Source organism: Eleginops maclovinus, chromosome 14 (genome assembly GCF_036324505.1).
Source record: "Eleginops maclovinus isolate JMC-PN-2008 ecotype Puerto Natales chromosome 14, JC_Emac_rtc_rv5, whole genome shotgun sequence".
In the NCBI taxonomy this organism is placed as follows: domain Eukaryota; kingdom Metazoa; phylum Chordata; class Actinopteri; order Perciformes; family Eleginopidae; genus Eleginops; species Eleginops maclovinus.
The window spans coordinates 2,370,919-2,387,395 of NC_086362.1; the positions used below are offsets into that span (position 1 = coordinate 2,370,919).

At 40.2% G+C, this 16,477-nt stretch overlaps 2 protein-coding genes across 3 annotated transcripts; both read right to left on the reverse strand.

The window, feature by feature from the left end:
- Positions 1-283: 283 nt before the first annotated feature.
- si:dkey-9k7.3 (circularly permutated Ras protein 1) lies at positions 284-10,001 on the reverse strand. Of its 2 annotated transcripts, none has more exons than XM_063900827.1 (19): positions 9,923-10,001; positions 7,915-7,966; positions 7,614-7,670; positions 6,864-6,992; positions 6,697-6,780; positions 6,322-6,407; positions 5,913-6,110; positions 5,748-5,792; positions 5,405-5,494; positions 5,107-5,258; positions 4,950-5,031; positions 4,682-4,803; positions 4,518-4,602; positions 4,083-4,189; positions 3,833-3,945; positions 3,626-3,737; positions 2,958-3,098; positions 2,768-2,861; positions 284-2,449 (listed from the first exon to the last, which is right to left on the reverse strand). In XM_063900827.1, exons 2-19 carry the CDS (start codon positions 7,964-7,966, stop codon positions 2,324-2,326), a joined length of 1,875 nt encoding a protein of 624 aa, XP_063756897.1. In that variant the 5' UTR covers positions 9,923-10,001; the 3' UTR covers positions 284-2,323. The 2 variants fall into 2 exon arrangements, with proteins under 2 accessions (XP_063756897.1, XP_063756896.1); XM_063900826.1 differs by lacking the exon at positions 9,923-10,001 and adding an exon at positions 8,840-8,939.
- Positions 9,083-16,428, reverse strand: tkfc (triokinase/FMN cyclase). Its single transcript, XM_063900829.1, has 17 exons — positions 15,689-16,428; positions 14,864-15,053; positions 14,680-14,784; positions 13,883-14,070; positions 13,309-13,387; positions 13,141-13,230; positions 12,824-12,858; positions 12,656-12,740; positions 12,479-12,568; positions 12,219-12,335; positions 11,736-11,849; positions 11,528-11,665; positions 11,329-11,435; positions 11,122-11,228; positions 10,942-10,975; positions 10,712-10,804; positions 9,083-10,120 (listed from the first exon to the last, which is right to left on the reverse strand). Exons 1-17 carry the CDS (start codon positions 15,692-15,694, stop codon positions 9,962-9,964), a joined length of 1,737 nt encoding a protein of 578 aa, XP_063756899.1. The 5' UTR covers positions 15,695-16,428; the 3' UTR covers positions 9,083-9,961.
- Positions 16,429-16,477: the final 49 nt, after the last annotated feature.

Here is a 16,477-nt window from a genome sequence, read left to right on the forward strand (position 1 = left end):
GTGCTTTTTAGGGTCTTTCAGCTCTTTGCTTTGGTTCACTCAGTGATGTTTTCAAATACAGATAAACGTTTCGAAGTGTAAAAATGATCAACCTCGTGTACGTGTACACCTATGGGGAACTTTGAGTTTGTTTGTGATGCATTTAACATGATACTGCAAAACAGTCCAAAAAACAGCTTAAAGGCTTCATATGATGATTTTATTTTCACTTTCTTGCCTTTCTTTCAGATTTTGAAGTCAAAAAACCTTGAACAAAAGCTATTCTACTTAAAAATGTTACACTAAAATGTGTAAAGGAAAGGAATCACCTAACTTTCAGCACTACGGAGGTTTTTAGCCTCTTTTAGCTCTTTGTTCTGGTTCATTTCTCCGCTCGAATGACTAATGACTACCTCGATATAAATGAGTGTTTTAATCGGTTGTTCAACAGATTCCAGAATTCTGCTCCCCATTGTGTATTTGTTTTGTTGCTAGGCTAATAACATCCTGGACGGAGAAACCCATTGTCCCAAATCTGCTCCTCTAAACACTCATCGTCTTTATAACTTCCGAGAAAAAGGAACAACGTCTTCTCTCTGCTCCACCCTGAAATTAATTCCAGTTATTATCACAATGCCCAGTCATCCTAATGAGCTGGGAGTGGTTCACTCTGTCTTTAACTCTTTCCTTGCCACACACCCGGTCCTTTAAGTGTATTTTTTGAGCATTTGTTAGAGGCTTTCTGCAGGTGTACGTGTGCTTTGACAGTCGCACATTCCTCCCAGCAAATGATGCTCTACTTTTAGTGAGAGATAAGCCGATTCTCAGACAATGTGTACCCAAACAGGATGCTGGGCTTTGTTACAAAACACCTCCGCTATCTGCAAAGAGCTTTTCAGGTGACACAAAATGACACGGCGAGACGGTATCATTTTCTCTTAATTATTCAAGCTTTACATTAAGATCAATCTAAAAATAAACCAGCTGTCTTTTTTGATTGGTTAATGGACGTGTACCTAACGTGTAATCATGACGTTATTAAGAACTGTGTAAACAACTGTATTCATCAATTAAGTCATTCGTTCAAAGATATTTTCATTCATCAAAGTTCTTAAGCAGCTAAACTGAACTCAGGTGAGAAAATCCTGTAATTATTCCCTCTTTAATTGAAGGGGAAAATAAATGTACAGCAGCATTAACAACAAGAAAACGTCCCTCTATCTTCTGATCAGCGGAACAAGCAGTGCTTCTCCTCCGGTACATTCCTCACACTGTTGTTTCTCAGAGCGATGTCTTCCACTTACTCTAAGACATTAGACTGGAAAACATTCACAAGTATTTGACTCCGTTTTTTTCTCAGAAACGCCATCATGACGCCATATCATGAAAAGGTACTCGAGTAGCACAAGGGATGGTACTTCTGAAGTCCTGTAACAGCTGTGTGCTTTTATTTGTTGTTTTTTACTCTATTATGGTTTGTTTTGACCTTAAAGTTAATATGGAATTTATTTAGCAAGTGTTACACACATCCAGCAGTTAAGGAGCCATCTAGTAGGTTCATTCTGTGACCTTCAGACAAACCCAGACTACTTGTTTTCATGCGTTACCAGTCTCCATGCTAAGCTATGCTAACCAACGGCTCTCTGCATCTTGAACGTTTGTTTTAATATATTTTTTGGTGGTTAAATCCAAACATTTGGTGAAGATTAGATGACCTTCTGTTACCGAAAATCATCCTTTGCAAGTGTCTCGAAGTCAAGTGTGTTTGTCTAACAAACAAATAAATAAATAGACAAACGGTTTTTATTAAAAGGTAAACACTTTTTTTATTCTACCAAATGTGCATAAACATTTCAGAATAAATAAAGGTCACTGAAAATCATTTTCCTTCACCTAGGGGTCTTAAATGTGAAGCCGACGCAGAATAACAATACAGCTGCATTATTTAAAATGGCCAGCAGGGGGCGACGGCACGGGAGTCTGAATTTATAGAAGTCTATGAGAACATTACCCGACTTCTTACTTGAGTTATTACCTCTGTGAACATTTTTCTTGTGAGTTTTTGGTCTCAACATTTTGTAAACGAGGGTCACATTTAGAGACAAATAGAGGACCAGGGCCACTTTGTGACAGGAAGCTAGTTTTTCCTGTTTTCAGTTCATGAAACTTAGCGTTCAGTTGTGCTTTTTTCCAGTGTCTCGCGTCACTTCTGTTTCCAAAACAAACAAGATCGTAACGACCAAATTGCCAAACTTGAGGCTTCAAAATGTAATATATACAGTCTTTGGAGCCAATATGGCCAACAATGAAATCCAGTCTCCATATTTACGGATACCGAATGTATTTACATCCCCTCCATTAGGGTCTTCTTCTTCCTCTCTTTTGTTTTCCTGCTGTTGTTGTTGTTGTTGCTGACGCTGCTGGCTCTCTTCATCTGGTACATTACCTTAGCTGCTTCATCAGAGAGAGTCTGGAGGGGAAGGAGATGGGACATCAGTGAGAAAAAGATCCCAGTTCCTGCCTTTTTTACAACCAGGCTTAGTGTTTCAACCAGTCTTTATGCTAAGCTATGCTAACCCACCGCACTTCAAATGATCCCTTTAAATCACTTTTTGTGGGGCATACAAATAAATGATGTTCCCCAGTTGCTAAATATTACAATACCTGCTCGTAGCAGAAGCTAATGGCTCCATCTGGCTATTCATACCACATTTTCTACCTCTCCAGAGCCTGGTAATATTGAGTTCAGAGCTGGAGCAAACACAGATATTTTTGTTGCCATGATTACCTGTGATTCGGGGTTGATGTCGTCACAGATTGTCGTCATGGTGTCCATCCAGTTGCCGTAGATACTCTCTTCTTTTCGGATCAGCCTGTGGTTACTATCACACACACACACACACACACACACACAGCCTTAAAATCCTCCCCATATTGTCCACGCTTTGACATCCTGCCGAGGTGGGTCAGAGTCCTACCTGATGAGCATGAGCAGGTCTTGCTGAGCCTTCAGTTGCCTCTGGGCTTCCTGCACTCGCCCCTCCATGGTTAATCTGGCGCAGAGCTGAGCCGAGTGAACGCCGAGCACCGCCATGTTCAGGCTGCCGGCACAAATCCCGCTTCAGACGGGGGGAGGAGAAAGACTGATCAATTATCTCAGATTTAGACAAACATGCAAACTGGAGATTCCCAGTGAAATCTGGAAGTTATACTTATTGTTTATGTATTTGTTAAATCTGTTTTATATCTCTCGTACTTTTACGGAGTTTGTTATCAGTTTTGACTATTTTACTGTATTTATTCTCTTGGTTATTAAACCTTTTGCTTCATGTATGTATGGTTTACACTTGCTGCATGTGTGCTAAAAGGTTTCAACTTCTTACTTAGATGTCTAAAAGGTCTAATTCTTAGTTTGTCTTATTTTTAAAGCACTTTGAACTGCATCCTGTGGTAAACAAATAATGTGTTATTACCAATATTATTTAACATACATTTAAAAAAGATTCCAAAACATTTTGTTTGGGAAAGAAACCTTAAAACTCAAATGTCTGATCAATCATTGTGTAAACATAACTGAACATATTTTAAAACGTTGAATTGAACTACAGTTTTTGATAGAGGTGCATTTAACCCCTCCAGTGTTTACCTGCAGGAAGCGACTGGTCTCTGTTCAGTGATCACTCGAGTCACCTTCTCCTGGTCTCTGGTCTTGAAGCTCAGCTGGAGTTGGAAGGGAAGTGTGTCCTTCTGAAGGAAAGCTGTCACACACACACACACACACACACACACACACACATTACTGCATGTAAAACATAAGATAGAATTTGGTAATGTTGATTTGTTTTTTTCTTACCTTCCATGAACTCAGGTTTGACAGCGAACTGGAAGGTGATCTCCAGCCCTTTGGTCACATTCCCTATCTGTCTCACCAGGGTGTGGTTGTGTTCCTCCTCAAAGGGAAAATACCTGCAGAGAAAGAGAAGGATAATTATTTAAAATCACCCCCCCCCCCAAAAGAAAGCACATTTCCCAGGTAAACACGCAATAGGTTTACGCAAACAAAGCAGCCAGAAAAACGTCCTATATTTCTTGCTGTCACTCACGCTCCATCAGGAGCAATAAGGGTTGCCGTGACTCCCGTTGCTAGGATGTTGTCGCTGCAGGCCGACTGTATCTCTGTTGCCACGGTGCCGATGCTCACGATGTTCACCTGTGCAGCAGAGGGAGCGGGAGTTTTCATAAGCGACGTTTATTAATGAATAACCCACTACATGTTTTGTGTTTTTCACATTTCATATATTGTACAATACTTACTATAACTTATGATGTTTACTAAATACTGTAATTTTATTTTATATTTAGTTTCTTTTATTGCTTATTTTAATTTAACTTCTAATATTTTATATAATATTATTTTATTTTATGTTATTGTTTATTTTTACTTGAACTTTTTATATTTTTATGTAATTCTATTTTATTATATATATATTTTTTGTAAAGGGGACATTTATTCACAATTATTTCTGTGTGTGTCTCACCCTTCCTCCAGTTGTGTCTGCAAACCTCCCAACGTCTGCCAAGCAACAATCTGTCCCTTCAAACGTCATCACTGAAATTATGACTCTGCAAGAAGAAGGAGACTTTGATTTATTAGAATTCTAGGGTTAAATGTGCATGCACCTTCAATACAAGCGTTCCTCACCCGCTCCCCACCGCCTGCTGAGCCAGTTGTTTGTAGAAATAAGGGGTGAGGGATGAGAGGGAGAGAGTGTGCTCCATCTCACCCAGCCCGATGTTGGCTCTGCCGTCGGTACACAGAATCACCTGCAGAGCACAGAGTATCAGGAACTACATTACCCACAAGCCTCCTTGTCATTCAGCTTGATGAAGTCACTCACTTTTTCTTCCACACTTTTGACCCTAAATGTAAACGCTGGTTTATTCCTTCAAAGACCCCCAGACTTACTCACCTTTGACCCTGGATATCTTGATGCCATTGCCACCGAGGCTAACGCTGCCGGGCCGAGACTCGTGGCTCCATGTTCCCTGAGGCTGGACACAGAAATATGAATAAACGTGACGCTATTTTAAAGTATAAAGGGAATATAACGTTGTGGTGTGTCTTACTCTTTGACCCTCTGCACCAGCTGCTGGTACGTCTCAGCGATGCAGTGCGGGATGCTGTAAGCCACGCCCTGCTGCCATATATGGTCGTAGTCCACCAGCGCCCAGTCCCTGAGAGTCAGAGGAGTACTGGTGCCATCTCCATATATCACCACCTGTGAGATAAAGGTGTTTCTAAATAGCAGTATTTATATTTGACCTTCAAAAGCTAAAACACACAAACATGATCACTGGGAAACAGGAAGTCTTCCTTTGCTTTTTTTGGCATGTAGTGTTTTTATTTTCGTGAAACCTCACTTGCCTGATCGTTGAATGTGACCAGAGCCACTCTCCTGCGGGGAGACTCCTGCAGGATGGAGGACAGCGCCGCCTGTAGGGCATCCTGCATACTCTGCAGGAAATAACCAACAACACATTTCTCATTTTCAGGTTGATATTAGTATTTAGTACCTTTATTGTGACATGTTTCCATGCTTTAATGTTCAAAAAGCTCTTTCATTCCTCAAAATCGCTGGGGACTTTAAGATTTTAGCCTTTACAGACCATTTACCAACACTGTATCACACGCTACAGGGAAGGGAAAACCCAAAAAGCAGAAGACTTTCACACCACAACGACGCAACCAAGATAAAAACCCATCTCACCTGTAATCTGGATATGTATGTTGGAGATCCACTGCCAGATGTTATCTGAAAGGGAGCAAGCATGATACAGATAATATGTTCTACATAATAAAGGATTGAATGGAAAAAAATGTATGCCGAGGTGGTATTCCTGGATGCACGCTCTTGACACACACACACACACACCTCAGCAGTGACGCTCATGCTGCCGGAGATGTCCACGCAGAACACCACCAGCGTGTCCTCCAGGTTCTGGTAGTCGTCGTCGCTCTGGCTCTGCAGGTAGATGTCGTCGCTGTGCACGCCCGCACGCCGACCCACACACACCCTGTGCACGCTGTCGCTCACTGCGCTCTGACAGCCGCAGAACTCACACACCCACACCTGAACCAGAGCAGGAAAGGGAGGAGGCGTTTATCAGTTTGAGTAATTTCTTTTCCACTTATGTTTCCACCACTTTGTTATCGAGAGCATCTGAAGGCCCAGGCTCTTCCAACAGAGCCACAGACTATTAAGTAAGGAAATTATAGAAAGCAAAGACATAAAGCAGAGCACGTAATGTAAGTATGTTACATGTAACACGTTTTCCACTCACATTTTTCTGCAGAGAACTCAGGCAGGACAAAACAGAACTACATTTCCGACAAACCACTGGGCTCTGAAAAGTCTCCTGGCCTGAAGCTGGTTAGAAAAAAAAGGAAAGTGATTTAATTTTATTATTTAGTTTGTTTTTTATTATTCATTTAAACATTAAGTTAAATACATTATTTTATACTCTATATTTTATTACATTTTGGGGGATTTAAGGCATAAAATAAGACACGTTTCCTGGTCTTGTTTTATTTATAATCCACACGAAAACATGAGTCTGTATTTGTAACAGGTGTTTCTAAATTCATTTCTGTGTGTGTGTGTGTGTGTGTGTGTGTGTGTGTGTGTGTGTCTGTCTGTCTGTCTGTCTGTGAGAAACCTCGGCTGACGTCGACCAGTCGTCCCACGCTGAGCGAAACCACGTTGACGTTGGCTCTCAGCTGGCTCTCTGCTTCCTTGTCAGCTGATGAAACACCACACAGGAATGAGGAAGAAGGCAAACTGCGACTCTGAAACACTCTGGAGATTTAATCAAACACACCTCACCTCTGGGTGGGACGGGAGGGGGGAGGGAGAGAGCAGCGAGGGGTTGCCGAGAGGGAGGAGGAGGAAGAGGAGGCAGGGAGGAAGGTCGAGGTTTTCTGGGGAGACGGCGAGGAGGCAGTGGTGGAGGAACTGGAGGGGAAGAAAGACACTCTAAACCTGTGTTTTTATTCTATGCTTCTCTACAGGTTTATTTAATAACAGTTATTACACATTTTCTGACAATTTAAGTCACTTTTGTGAATAAAAAGACTAATTTTGTACAAATTTAACCATTCATTGAAGCCACTTTGAACTACATAACCATCTACTAAACAGAGGACGCATTTTTTATTCATCTAGCCTTTTTAATCTTTAGATTTTAAACCCTTTTTATTTATTATTATTGTTGTTTTGTGAGTGAATACAGCAACTCTGTGTTGTGATATATGATAACAAATGAATTCAAATAGAGAAATAGTTTCACAGTTATTAGAATCAGACTCACACATTTTTTAATAAAAGCCTGAATATTGTTTGGCTTTGATGTGTGTGGACTTTCCCTCGCTGAACTGATATCTTCATCTATTTCCTACACTGTCTCTGCACTTGCAAGCATGCCCATGCCCCCCCCCCCCCACACACACACACACACACTTTAATATGCTTTCCTGTTATTTCTCTTGAGAATGTGTGGTACAGAAAAACAGCAGTTGTGTGACCTTTACATGAAAGCTGCGTCTTTTTGCGTGTGTGTGAACGACAGATAATTACCTTCCTGCTGCTTCACAGACACTGTGTCGTCCTGCTGGTGCTTGATGAGAGGAATACCTAGATAGAACATATGATATGCACAACATAAAGGTTATTAATAGCATGTCACAGAGTTAAGAAAGATGTATTTATGCAGCACAAGAGTGACAAAGTGCTTCACAACGAGGAAAACGGATATAAAATCAACGAAGACACGTTTTAAAAATCTCCCTAGGCAACTTTTCTGTGGTTTTAGGGGAAATAAAGCAACATTTACCCTTAAAATGTTCTATAATATCATTTTAAATGGAAATGCACTCACCTGGTCCATCAGGCCTCCAGTTACACACCACATGACTGCAGGCAAACTCCATCTGAGACACAATTACAACATCAGAATCATCTTTGACACATTGCACATGACTTTGAGATGCAGTCCAGACTAAACTAGTTAACACTTGCAGAGATCAGTGAGACAAAAAGCGTTCCATGTGACTGTAGGACGCAGAAATGACAGATCAGCAGTGAGAAAACAGCAGCAGGTGTCTGAGTGAAAACAACATTTCCTGTTCAACTTCGGTGAGGGGAAACAGAACTACATAAATGAATGCCTTATTAGAGTTCTGCATGAGTATAAATAGGGTATGTATCAATTCACCGTATAATAAAGTACTTTAAACAGGTACTAAGAACCACAAGCAGACGAATAGGAGGTCACCGTGTAGGAAGTGGAAGGTCTGGCTTTTGCTTTATTTGGGGTAATTTGATTATTAAACTAAGCATTAAGATCTATTTCTCACCACTTTTTCAACTACTTAAATAAAGAAGGACTTTATGATCGCATTGGAGTCATTTTTTTCTAATTGTATAAAAAAACAGGTATTTAAAGTCAAGGATTTCAATGTGAAATGTGAGTTTTTCAGCCTTTTAATTACTTTTAAATTGTTTTTATATAAATGTCACATCCGTTGTTTAGATATGTAAATTATAACGAGAATATTTGTGATTTTTATCCTTTTTTTACAATTGCAAATGAGTCGTACATAAGAACAAAGAAAAGTGGTGTTGGTGCCGGCTGGTTTAAACGTGTTAAACAGAGATCCTTTCTTTGTGAGCAAACACACACACACACACACACACACACACACAACTTTAACTTGACTGTTTTACAAAAATAAGAGCACTGTTGACTCTCTTGACACCCTGAATGAGAACAAAACACACACATTAGAACATGAAAGTATTACCTTCTGAGTCTGTGTGAAGCTGAAAGCAAAGAACTCAGCAGGTTTATATAAATGTGTGTGTGGGTGTGTTCAAAGTCCAAGAAACGCTGTGCATGTCTGCATGCTTGTGTGTGTGTGTGTGTGTGTGTGTGTGTGTGTGTGTGTGTGTGGCTTTTGTGTGGCTTATGTGTCAGGAAGTTGCGAAAGGCAAATGAAAGTAAGCAAGAAGAGTTGAAAGCCAGATGTTTTAGTCAGAAAACCCTCTTTGTTGTTTATAACTGTTTATTATTTACACTTTACTTGTTGTTTAAGTCATCAGAATCCATACTGCTGTTTTAAGGAAGTGCATTTAACTCCTTGCGACACAGAGATTACAAAACATGACAATAAATGTAATATTATTTGACTTGTTCCACTTCAACAAACTGCAAAACTGATCATATTATCAAGGTGCATTGTGGGAAATGTAGTCTCTAGTGTTATTCTTAATCAGAATCAGAAATACTTTATCCCAAATTGGGACATTTTTTCAAAGCTTTTTTGAAAGGAGATCTTTGCTTCTGCTGCTTTAATGTTAAGAAATATAGATTTTTCATTCAAATATCAGCCATTTTGATCCGGAATAATGTAATAAACTCTGCATTTATTGAATTTCATTAGTAGTAATAAGGAATGACTTACACAAAGCTTATATGCTACAATAAGTCAACTAAATATTAATATAGATGCATTGTAACAATAATGATTTGAGTCTTACTACACTTTGATTGTATAAACAGTGTTTCTGAGCTTGTTAATCACATTTTCAAGGAACATACCTAGGTTTCTCCTCTTGTTTCTGACCATTTACTATATCTTAAATATACAAAATGTGTATATTCCAAAGCATACAGTCAGTTTTTAGAGAGATTATCTTTTTTAGGTACAATATTCCTCATGTATATCCATTATAACAACAATTAATTCAAGTCTTACTTTGATTGAATGTATAGCATTTCTGTCTGTGTGGTCCCTTATGCCCTAGTTCGTGTTCATTCACTGTATAAAAGCTATGCAAATTAGCTTGAAATGAGATTCAAAGAGATCAAAATCACTATTATTAACCTTGAATAGTAATCATCTGCTCTGATGCTGTTTGCTGTTTTACTTCTGCTCCTCCAGGGCCTCCAGCACGGCTCTCAGGATGGCGGCCACAGCGACGGCTCCGGGGTCGGGCAGCGTGACTCGCTCCGCCGCGATGTAGCTCGCCCGGCCCGCCATCGCTGTGAGGTCACGGGTCGACTCCGCTCCCGAGGACGCTTTCTGAAAGGACAGAAAAAGACAAGGCGTAAAATATATAATAACGCTGCAGGAAGTCTCTTTTTATCGATTCACATGTGCAAAACTAGCTTTCAGAACCAAGTGCAGAGCAAAAAATGCAGAAATAAATAGATTAAAAAAAAGGCATTTAATTATATAATAAATACAAATAAATAAAAACAAAAAAAGAGGTTTGACTTTTTACGTATAAATCATATTCTTCTATTTTACAAATCATATTTGTGTCCGATTCTTATTTTTATTAACTAAAAAGGGCCATTATAAAGGAACGAGACTCATCATTAAATACACAAAACATAGGATTTACTTTCAAATACTTAGATTTGAAAGTAAAAAATACACAAAATAAGATTATTGTTAAATAAAAAGTCATCTTTTTCCAGCTTTTCCATAAATAACGTGCTTTAAATAGAAGTTTTGCAATCCAAAAATACATACACACCCTACAATAAAGCTTCAGAATACATACATTGGATAATATGTTATATCAAATATGAATAAAGGTCTCACAAAATTCCCAATCCTTAGTTTCTATTTGAAATCGTTGTTGTAGAAAACCAAAATAAATGTTACCTCCACAGCAGCCTGCAGTACCGCCACCTGTCCCCCGGGTGGAGCTGTTTTCAGCTTCATCAGCTCATCCACAGCAGGACACAAAGCATCCAACTGGAGAGGAGGAGGAGGAGCAGAGATTTAAGGAGCTTTTTAATGAATATCTTGCTGCTGAGGAACATCTAAACAGTGTGTTTAGAAAACACTTTTTAAAACTAGAAAAGCTGCAGAGATACGAGACGATCACTCACCATCGTCCTGTCCCCAACGTCAGCGCCACCATACCTGAAACCGAGTCCACGTTATGGACCAATTTGTTTTCTATTCAGTACTACGAAGTGATTATTAGATTATATAATTAGAATAGATACACTTTATTGATCTGAAAGTGAGGAAAAGGCATTTTATTTGATTTAAATGTGTTTGTTTACTTCTTCATGGCCTGTGTCCCAGCATGCATTGCAGTAGCCCAGGCTGCAGCGTCGCTCTGCCCCTCGGTCACATGGCCTGCCGCCGCCGTCAGGAACAGAGTGTACAACTGTGTCAAATAAATGAGGAAGATAAAACTTCAAATATAGATACAACCACAGTTAAAACATCCATCCAATACACACCGCAAAATATAAAGAATGAGTTACCGCTCCTGAAGACCCGCCCATTTTCTCCTGGACCAATCCAGCGAGGACTGACAGCAGTCGCCCGGGGCAACCAGGGACCACATGACTCTGGAGCCACTCCTGAATGACTGCAAGAGCATTTGAAAATGTCTTCATCGTACCCGTTGTGTGATTTTAAAACACTTTATGTCATTAAAGCTGCTGCAGATTTTATACATACCTCTAGCAGCCTGAGCGTGAGTGTTCCCGCAGTCTCCGTCCCCGGCAGCGCGGTCCAACGCATTCAGTTCCTCCTGCTTCTCCAGCAGTGTGGTACAGATCTTATCCAGTGCTCTACGCATGACGGGACTCAGAGGCCCTGGGGGAAAAGGAAAGACAGTTAATCAATTATCCAATTACTCCACTGCAGGTGATCTTTAAAAACTAACCTTCGGAGAGTGTGTCGTCCTGTGGCCATGAGCTCGTGGCTTGTGTGATGTAGCTGCGTCCGCTCACACACACACTGCTGAGGTTTGGCCAGGCGGGGGCGCTGGTCTTAGCATCTGTAGGGTATACAGTATAGGAAAAACTTCATTTGAACAGTAGACAGTGCAAATACGAGTTAAATTGAAGCTTAGATCATCAAATTAATGGCGATTTTAATCAAAAAGTTGGCATTTCTCATACAAAATTGGCTGAAAATAGTGTTTTACAGCCACGAAAAGTACACAACCTTATTTATATAGCCGAATATTTGACAAAATAAGAAATTTAAAGACATTTAGACATAGAATTTGAGAAAATGGGATCGACATTTTTCACTATTTGACATTTTCTTAAATATTCAACTAGAAAATAATCATTAGTTAAAAGCCTCCCCCCCACCCCCGTGTGTGTGTGTGTGTGTGTGTGTATGTGTTGTGTGTGCTCACCAAACAGTCTCAGTGTTTCCTGGTCGACCTTCATCAGGCTCAGCGACGTGCCCGCCATCTCCAGTGATGTCATGAACGACCCCGACATCACCCTGGCAACCAGCACTCCGCGACTCTCTGTAACCGTAGAAACACTGGTTACGCAACATCTCCCCCCCCCCCCCCCCCCCCCGTACCATGAGGTCACAGTGGTGCAGGAATGAGTCCTAAAACCGGGGGAATGAGTCAGCATTTTAGCCCTTCCTGTTATCCACAGTTACCCAGACAGACGATGGTCGCTCTGGTAACAACGGCCATCTCCAGACAGGACAGCGCTCCCAGGTTGTTCACACACACCACCACACTGTCTCCTGTATGGAAGAACAACAAGGAGTGTGAGAGAGAAATGTCAGCATGCATTAGGGTCAAAATGAGCGGAGACGTTATGCTGCAAATACCTGACTTAAGCGGCAGATGTGATTGGCTGTCAGGGTTGGTCATGTGATCTATCATGGTCTTCACCACCTCATCTGCGGACGCCACCTGATAGGGAGGAATAACAAAGACAAATAAGTCAAAATAAAAGGGTAAAAAGAGTCATTTTGAAGTTAGTTTGGATGAATCACCTTCGACCTCTTGATTCCAGGTTCACCGTGGATCCCTGAAGGTTAAAACAATGCAGTCAACGTTTAAAAATAACCCTCGTATTGGCGTTTTCACACGTTATTAATCAATTTCCGATGTGTATATCATGCATTAACCAGCAGGGCAGAGGTCAATTCTCAGTTATCGTCCAAAAAGCAAAATACAAAATACAATTTCATTAACGGGAGCGTTAACAGAGAGTAACAGCTGTTAAAAAATACAAAAATCAAAGAAAATCCATTAAAAAGTTTCTCTTTTCCAAACATCTCCTCCTCCATCCGTCTCCCCCTTTCCTCACCCAGTCCTAGCTCCATGTCTCCCGGCGGCAGGTCAAAAGAGGGGAGGCAGCCGGGCACGCTGCAGGGAGACAGACTCACCCCCAGAGTACCTGTCACAAACATACACACACACACCATGAACAGTGTCCCAGTATTTCTGCAGGGCGTAGAGTAAAACAGAGACTCACCGATCCCCTTCAAAACCTCTGTCACCTTGGAAACAATCTGGACCAATGAGCAGCCTTCTTCTGCTAAAGCACCGGCCAGCTGTGAGAAAAAGTGAGTGGATTTCTTAAGAAACAAATATGTGGCCCTGGTGCATGATGGGAAGTGTAGTTCCCATGAGCTACACATGGATAAGAACTTCATTTATCCCGGGGGAAACGCTAAAGTAAACATGTGCAATGAGAAGAAAATATAAATAGAATAAACACGGTAAAGTCAAATATATTATAATCTGTACATTAAAATACATACAGTGGTGTTTTAGCATTAATAGGATTCAAAACAGCAAAAGTAAAACAAGAATCCAATAAAATACAATAAAATCCAATAAAATATGAAATAATATTTTAAATAAAATTATAATTAAATAATAATTGATAATGAAACACAAGAAGCAAGAAATGAATTGGTAAAATTATATTTAAAAAATATAGACTATTAATATTAACACATTTTAATAAAGAAAGTATTTGGATAAAAATCACCTTTAAGATATTTCCCATGGTAAAGCAGCTTGTTGTTGTTGTTGTTGTTTACCTTGTGTATGAAGATGGTGCCACACAGGCCTCTCCTTCCCGCCTTCCTTGGCTGGTTGAAGGCGCAGTCCTCGGCAACTATCACCATGTCGACATCAACGCCGTGGTTACGGGCCTGCTCCGCAGCCAACCCGAAGTTGAGGCGGTCGCCGGTGTAGTTCTTCACGATGAGGAGGACGCCCGACGCTCCTGTGGAGAGAGAGAGAGAGAAATATACTTTAATTGTTGTCAATTAATTTAAATATTCTTAAAAATAAAATACTCATTTGTGGTTGCAAATACTTTTCTAAAGTATATATATTTTTATAAATTACCAGAGACCATAAATAAATTAAACTTAAAGTGTGTTCTATAAATACAGGAAAAAATAACCAATTAAATAAATACAAAATAATTATTCTTAAAAATTTAAACTCACTGCTGCGTCTTATTTTATTATTTAATTTGTATTTATTTTTCCATGATGATGCAAGTTTTCGCTACATTGTACTGTACATGCTTTTAAATAAGTAATTCAATGATGTTTTTTTAATATAGCACCTTTAATTGAACAAGATCACAACATTCACCCATAAAATAAAATAACAACAACCTAAAATAGTTTGAACACTCACTCACTCACTGACTCACTGACTCACTGACTCACTGACTCACTCACTCACTCACTCACTCACTGACTCACTGACTCACTGACTCACTGACTCACTCACTGACTCACTGACTCACTGACTCACTGACTCACTCACTCACTCTAACAGCAACAGTCCTTATAAAACAGAAATCTCTGAATGAATTTACCTGCGTTGTGCAAGCAGAGTACGGCAGCCAGGATGCTGGCAGGGGGAGGAGAAGCAAACACCCCCCCTGCGACCGCTGCAGTCAGCATGCCTGCACCTAGAAACCCTGCACACACACCAGAGACGCACATGAGAACATCTGAGAGAATCAGAAGGGATTCCACTGCCAAATATTAAAGTCCTACCCCCGTGTGCAGGCTCGTGTCCGGACCCCCCTCCGGAGAGCAGGGCCACCTTCCCCCTCAGGTTGTGCAGGTCGGAGCGCAGCACGACTCTGTGGCCCTCCAGCAGAGAGAGGCTCCCACTGGCCCTCACCAGCCCACAGAGAGCCTCGTCCACACAGCTGTCCGCAGAGTTTATCAGCTTCTGTTTGGGCTGAGAGACAAAATACAGAATATATTATAAGCTATTAATGTCATGTGTTCAATCAGAACTATGTATTTATCCCGGGGGGAAATTGGGTTTGAGATCGCTGCGCCGTGTGATGGTGAAATAAAATACAAGATAAATGTATTTGGCAGAGCAAGAAGATTTAGGTGTTCTGAGAGGAAGTACGAGGTACAAAAGACACCATCATTTCAAAGCAGATTTTACTGGAGCCAAAGTTCTGTTGGGTTAATATCCAGAAGAGCATAAATATAAAAACATGAGCGAAATATTTATGGTATGTTATTTCTTTGTTTTGTTTTGTTTTATGTAAACAATTCAAATAAAACATTGTGTTAAAAAAATAGAAAATAAAAAAATAGAAACTATTTAATAAAACAAATAGAAGTCAAAGTGTACACAAACTGCAAAGTAAACTTGTATCTGCATATCAACTGTTTGATTTATAGCGTTTCCGATATTATGGGATGGACTTTGATTCTTTGGACAGGTGTGCAAACCATGCTAACTGACAAGCTGCAAAAACAAGATTATTCTGCAGGAGAAAAACACCTTTCCAGACTTCCTGTCCCGTCTATCTTTCAACTGATGTTTGATAAGATCTCCTGAAAAGTTCCTTTTACCTCCATTTCTACTTTTCTTCTTTCCTCTTCCTCCCGAGAGCAGTTAGATGAAGCCTGATTAGTAAGAGCAGAAGAGGAGGGTCTTCTTCTTTTATCGGGTTGGCAATGATTCGCTGCATCACCGCCACCTGCTGGACTGGAGTGTGAAGCGACGGATTGGTAGATAGATCAAAACATTTAAGAAATAAAATAAATTACATCAAATATAAATAATACATTACATTATTTTCGACTTATTTTATTAATTATTTGGCCTTTTTTAAAAATATGTTATTGTTTATTTATGTAGGTCTCATTTATAAACTCATTTTCTTATCTTTGAAGAAATGAGTTTTGGAAAAGCTTTTTTTAGTCGTTTTTTAAATTGTTTTAAATGATTAAGTCATATATTATGAATGTTCTTTGGCATACAATACTGTGCACAGAACATCACCAGGACGGAGCTGCCATCCATGAAGGACTTCTACTCCCAGCGGCGCAGGAAGAAAGCCCACAGGATTATCAAAGACCCCCATCACCCCAGCAACAAACTGTTCTGTGTGGCAGGCGGTACCGCAGCATCAGGACTGAAACCACCAGTCTCAGGGATAATTGCTCTACTTGCAGGATTAAAGGAGAGTTTAAGGAGTAAAACAGACCAGTTTAATGGAAAACAAAAGACGACATGTAGTAAAGATTGTACACACAGCATTGGGGACTCGCCAGGTTGTGGAACGAAATCCAAAACGAGACGGGGAGGAGTGTTTTCTGATTAAATTGAGGAAACGCTGGCGATGTGCAAACACATAC

What these genes read in the sequence shown, in the direction of transcription:
- tkfc (XM_063900829.1), bottom strand. An exon ending in CTGGAATCAAGAGGTCGAAG is followed by an intron (nt 12,741 to 12,823) that starts GTGATTCATCCA and finishes CCTCCCTATCAG; the next exon opens with GTGGCGTCCGCAGATGAGGT. An exon ending in GGACGACACACTCTCCGAAG is followed by an intron (nt 11,666 to 11,735) that starts GTTAGTTTTTAA and finishes CTTTTCCCCCAG; the next exon opens with GGCCTCTGAGTCCCGTCATG.
- si:dkey-9k7.3 (XM_063900827.1), bottom strand. Translation starts at nt 7,966, where the DNA reads ATGGAGTTTGCCTGCAGTCATGTGGTGTGTAACTGGAGGCCTGATGGA. An exon ending in CCCTCCCGTCCCACCCAGAG is followed by an intron (nt 6,781 to 6,863) that starts GTGAGGTGTGTT and finishes GTGTTTCATCAG; the next exon opens with CTGACAAGGAAGCAGAGAGC. An exon ending in CATACATATCCAGATTACAG is followed by an intron (nt 5,495 to 5,747) that starts GTGAGATGGGTT and finishes TATTTCCTGCAG; the next exon opens with AGTATGCAGGATGCCCTACA.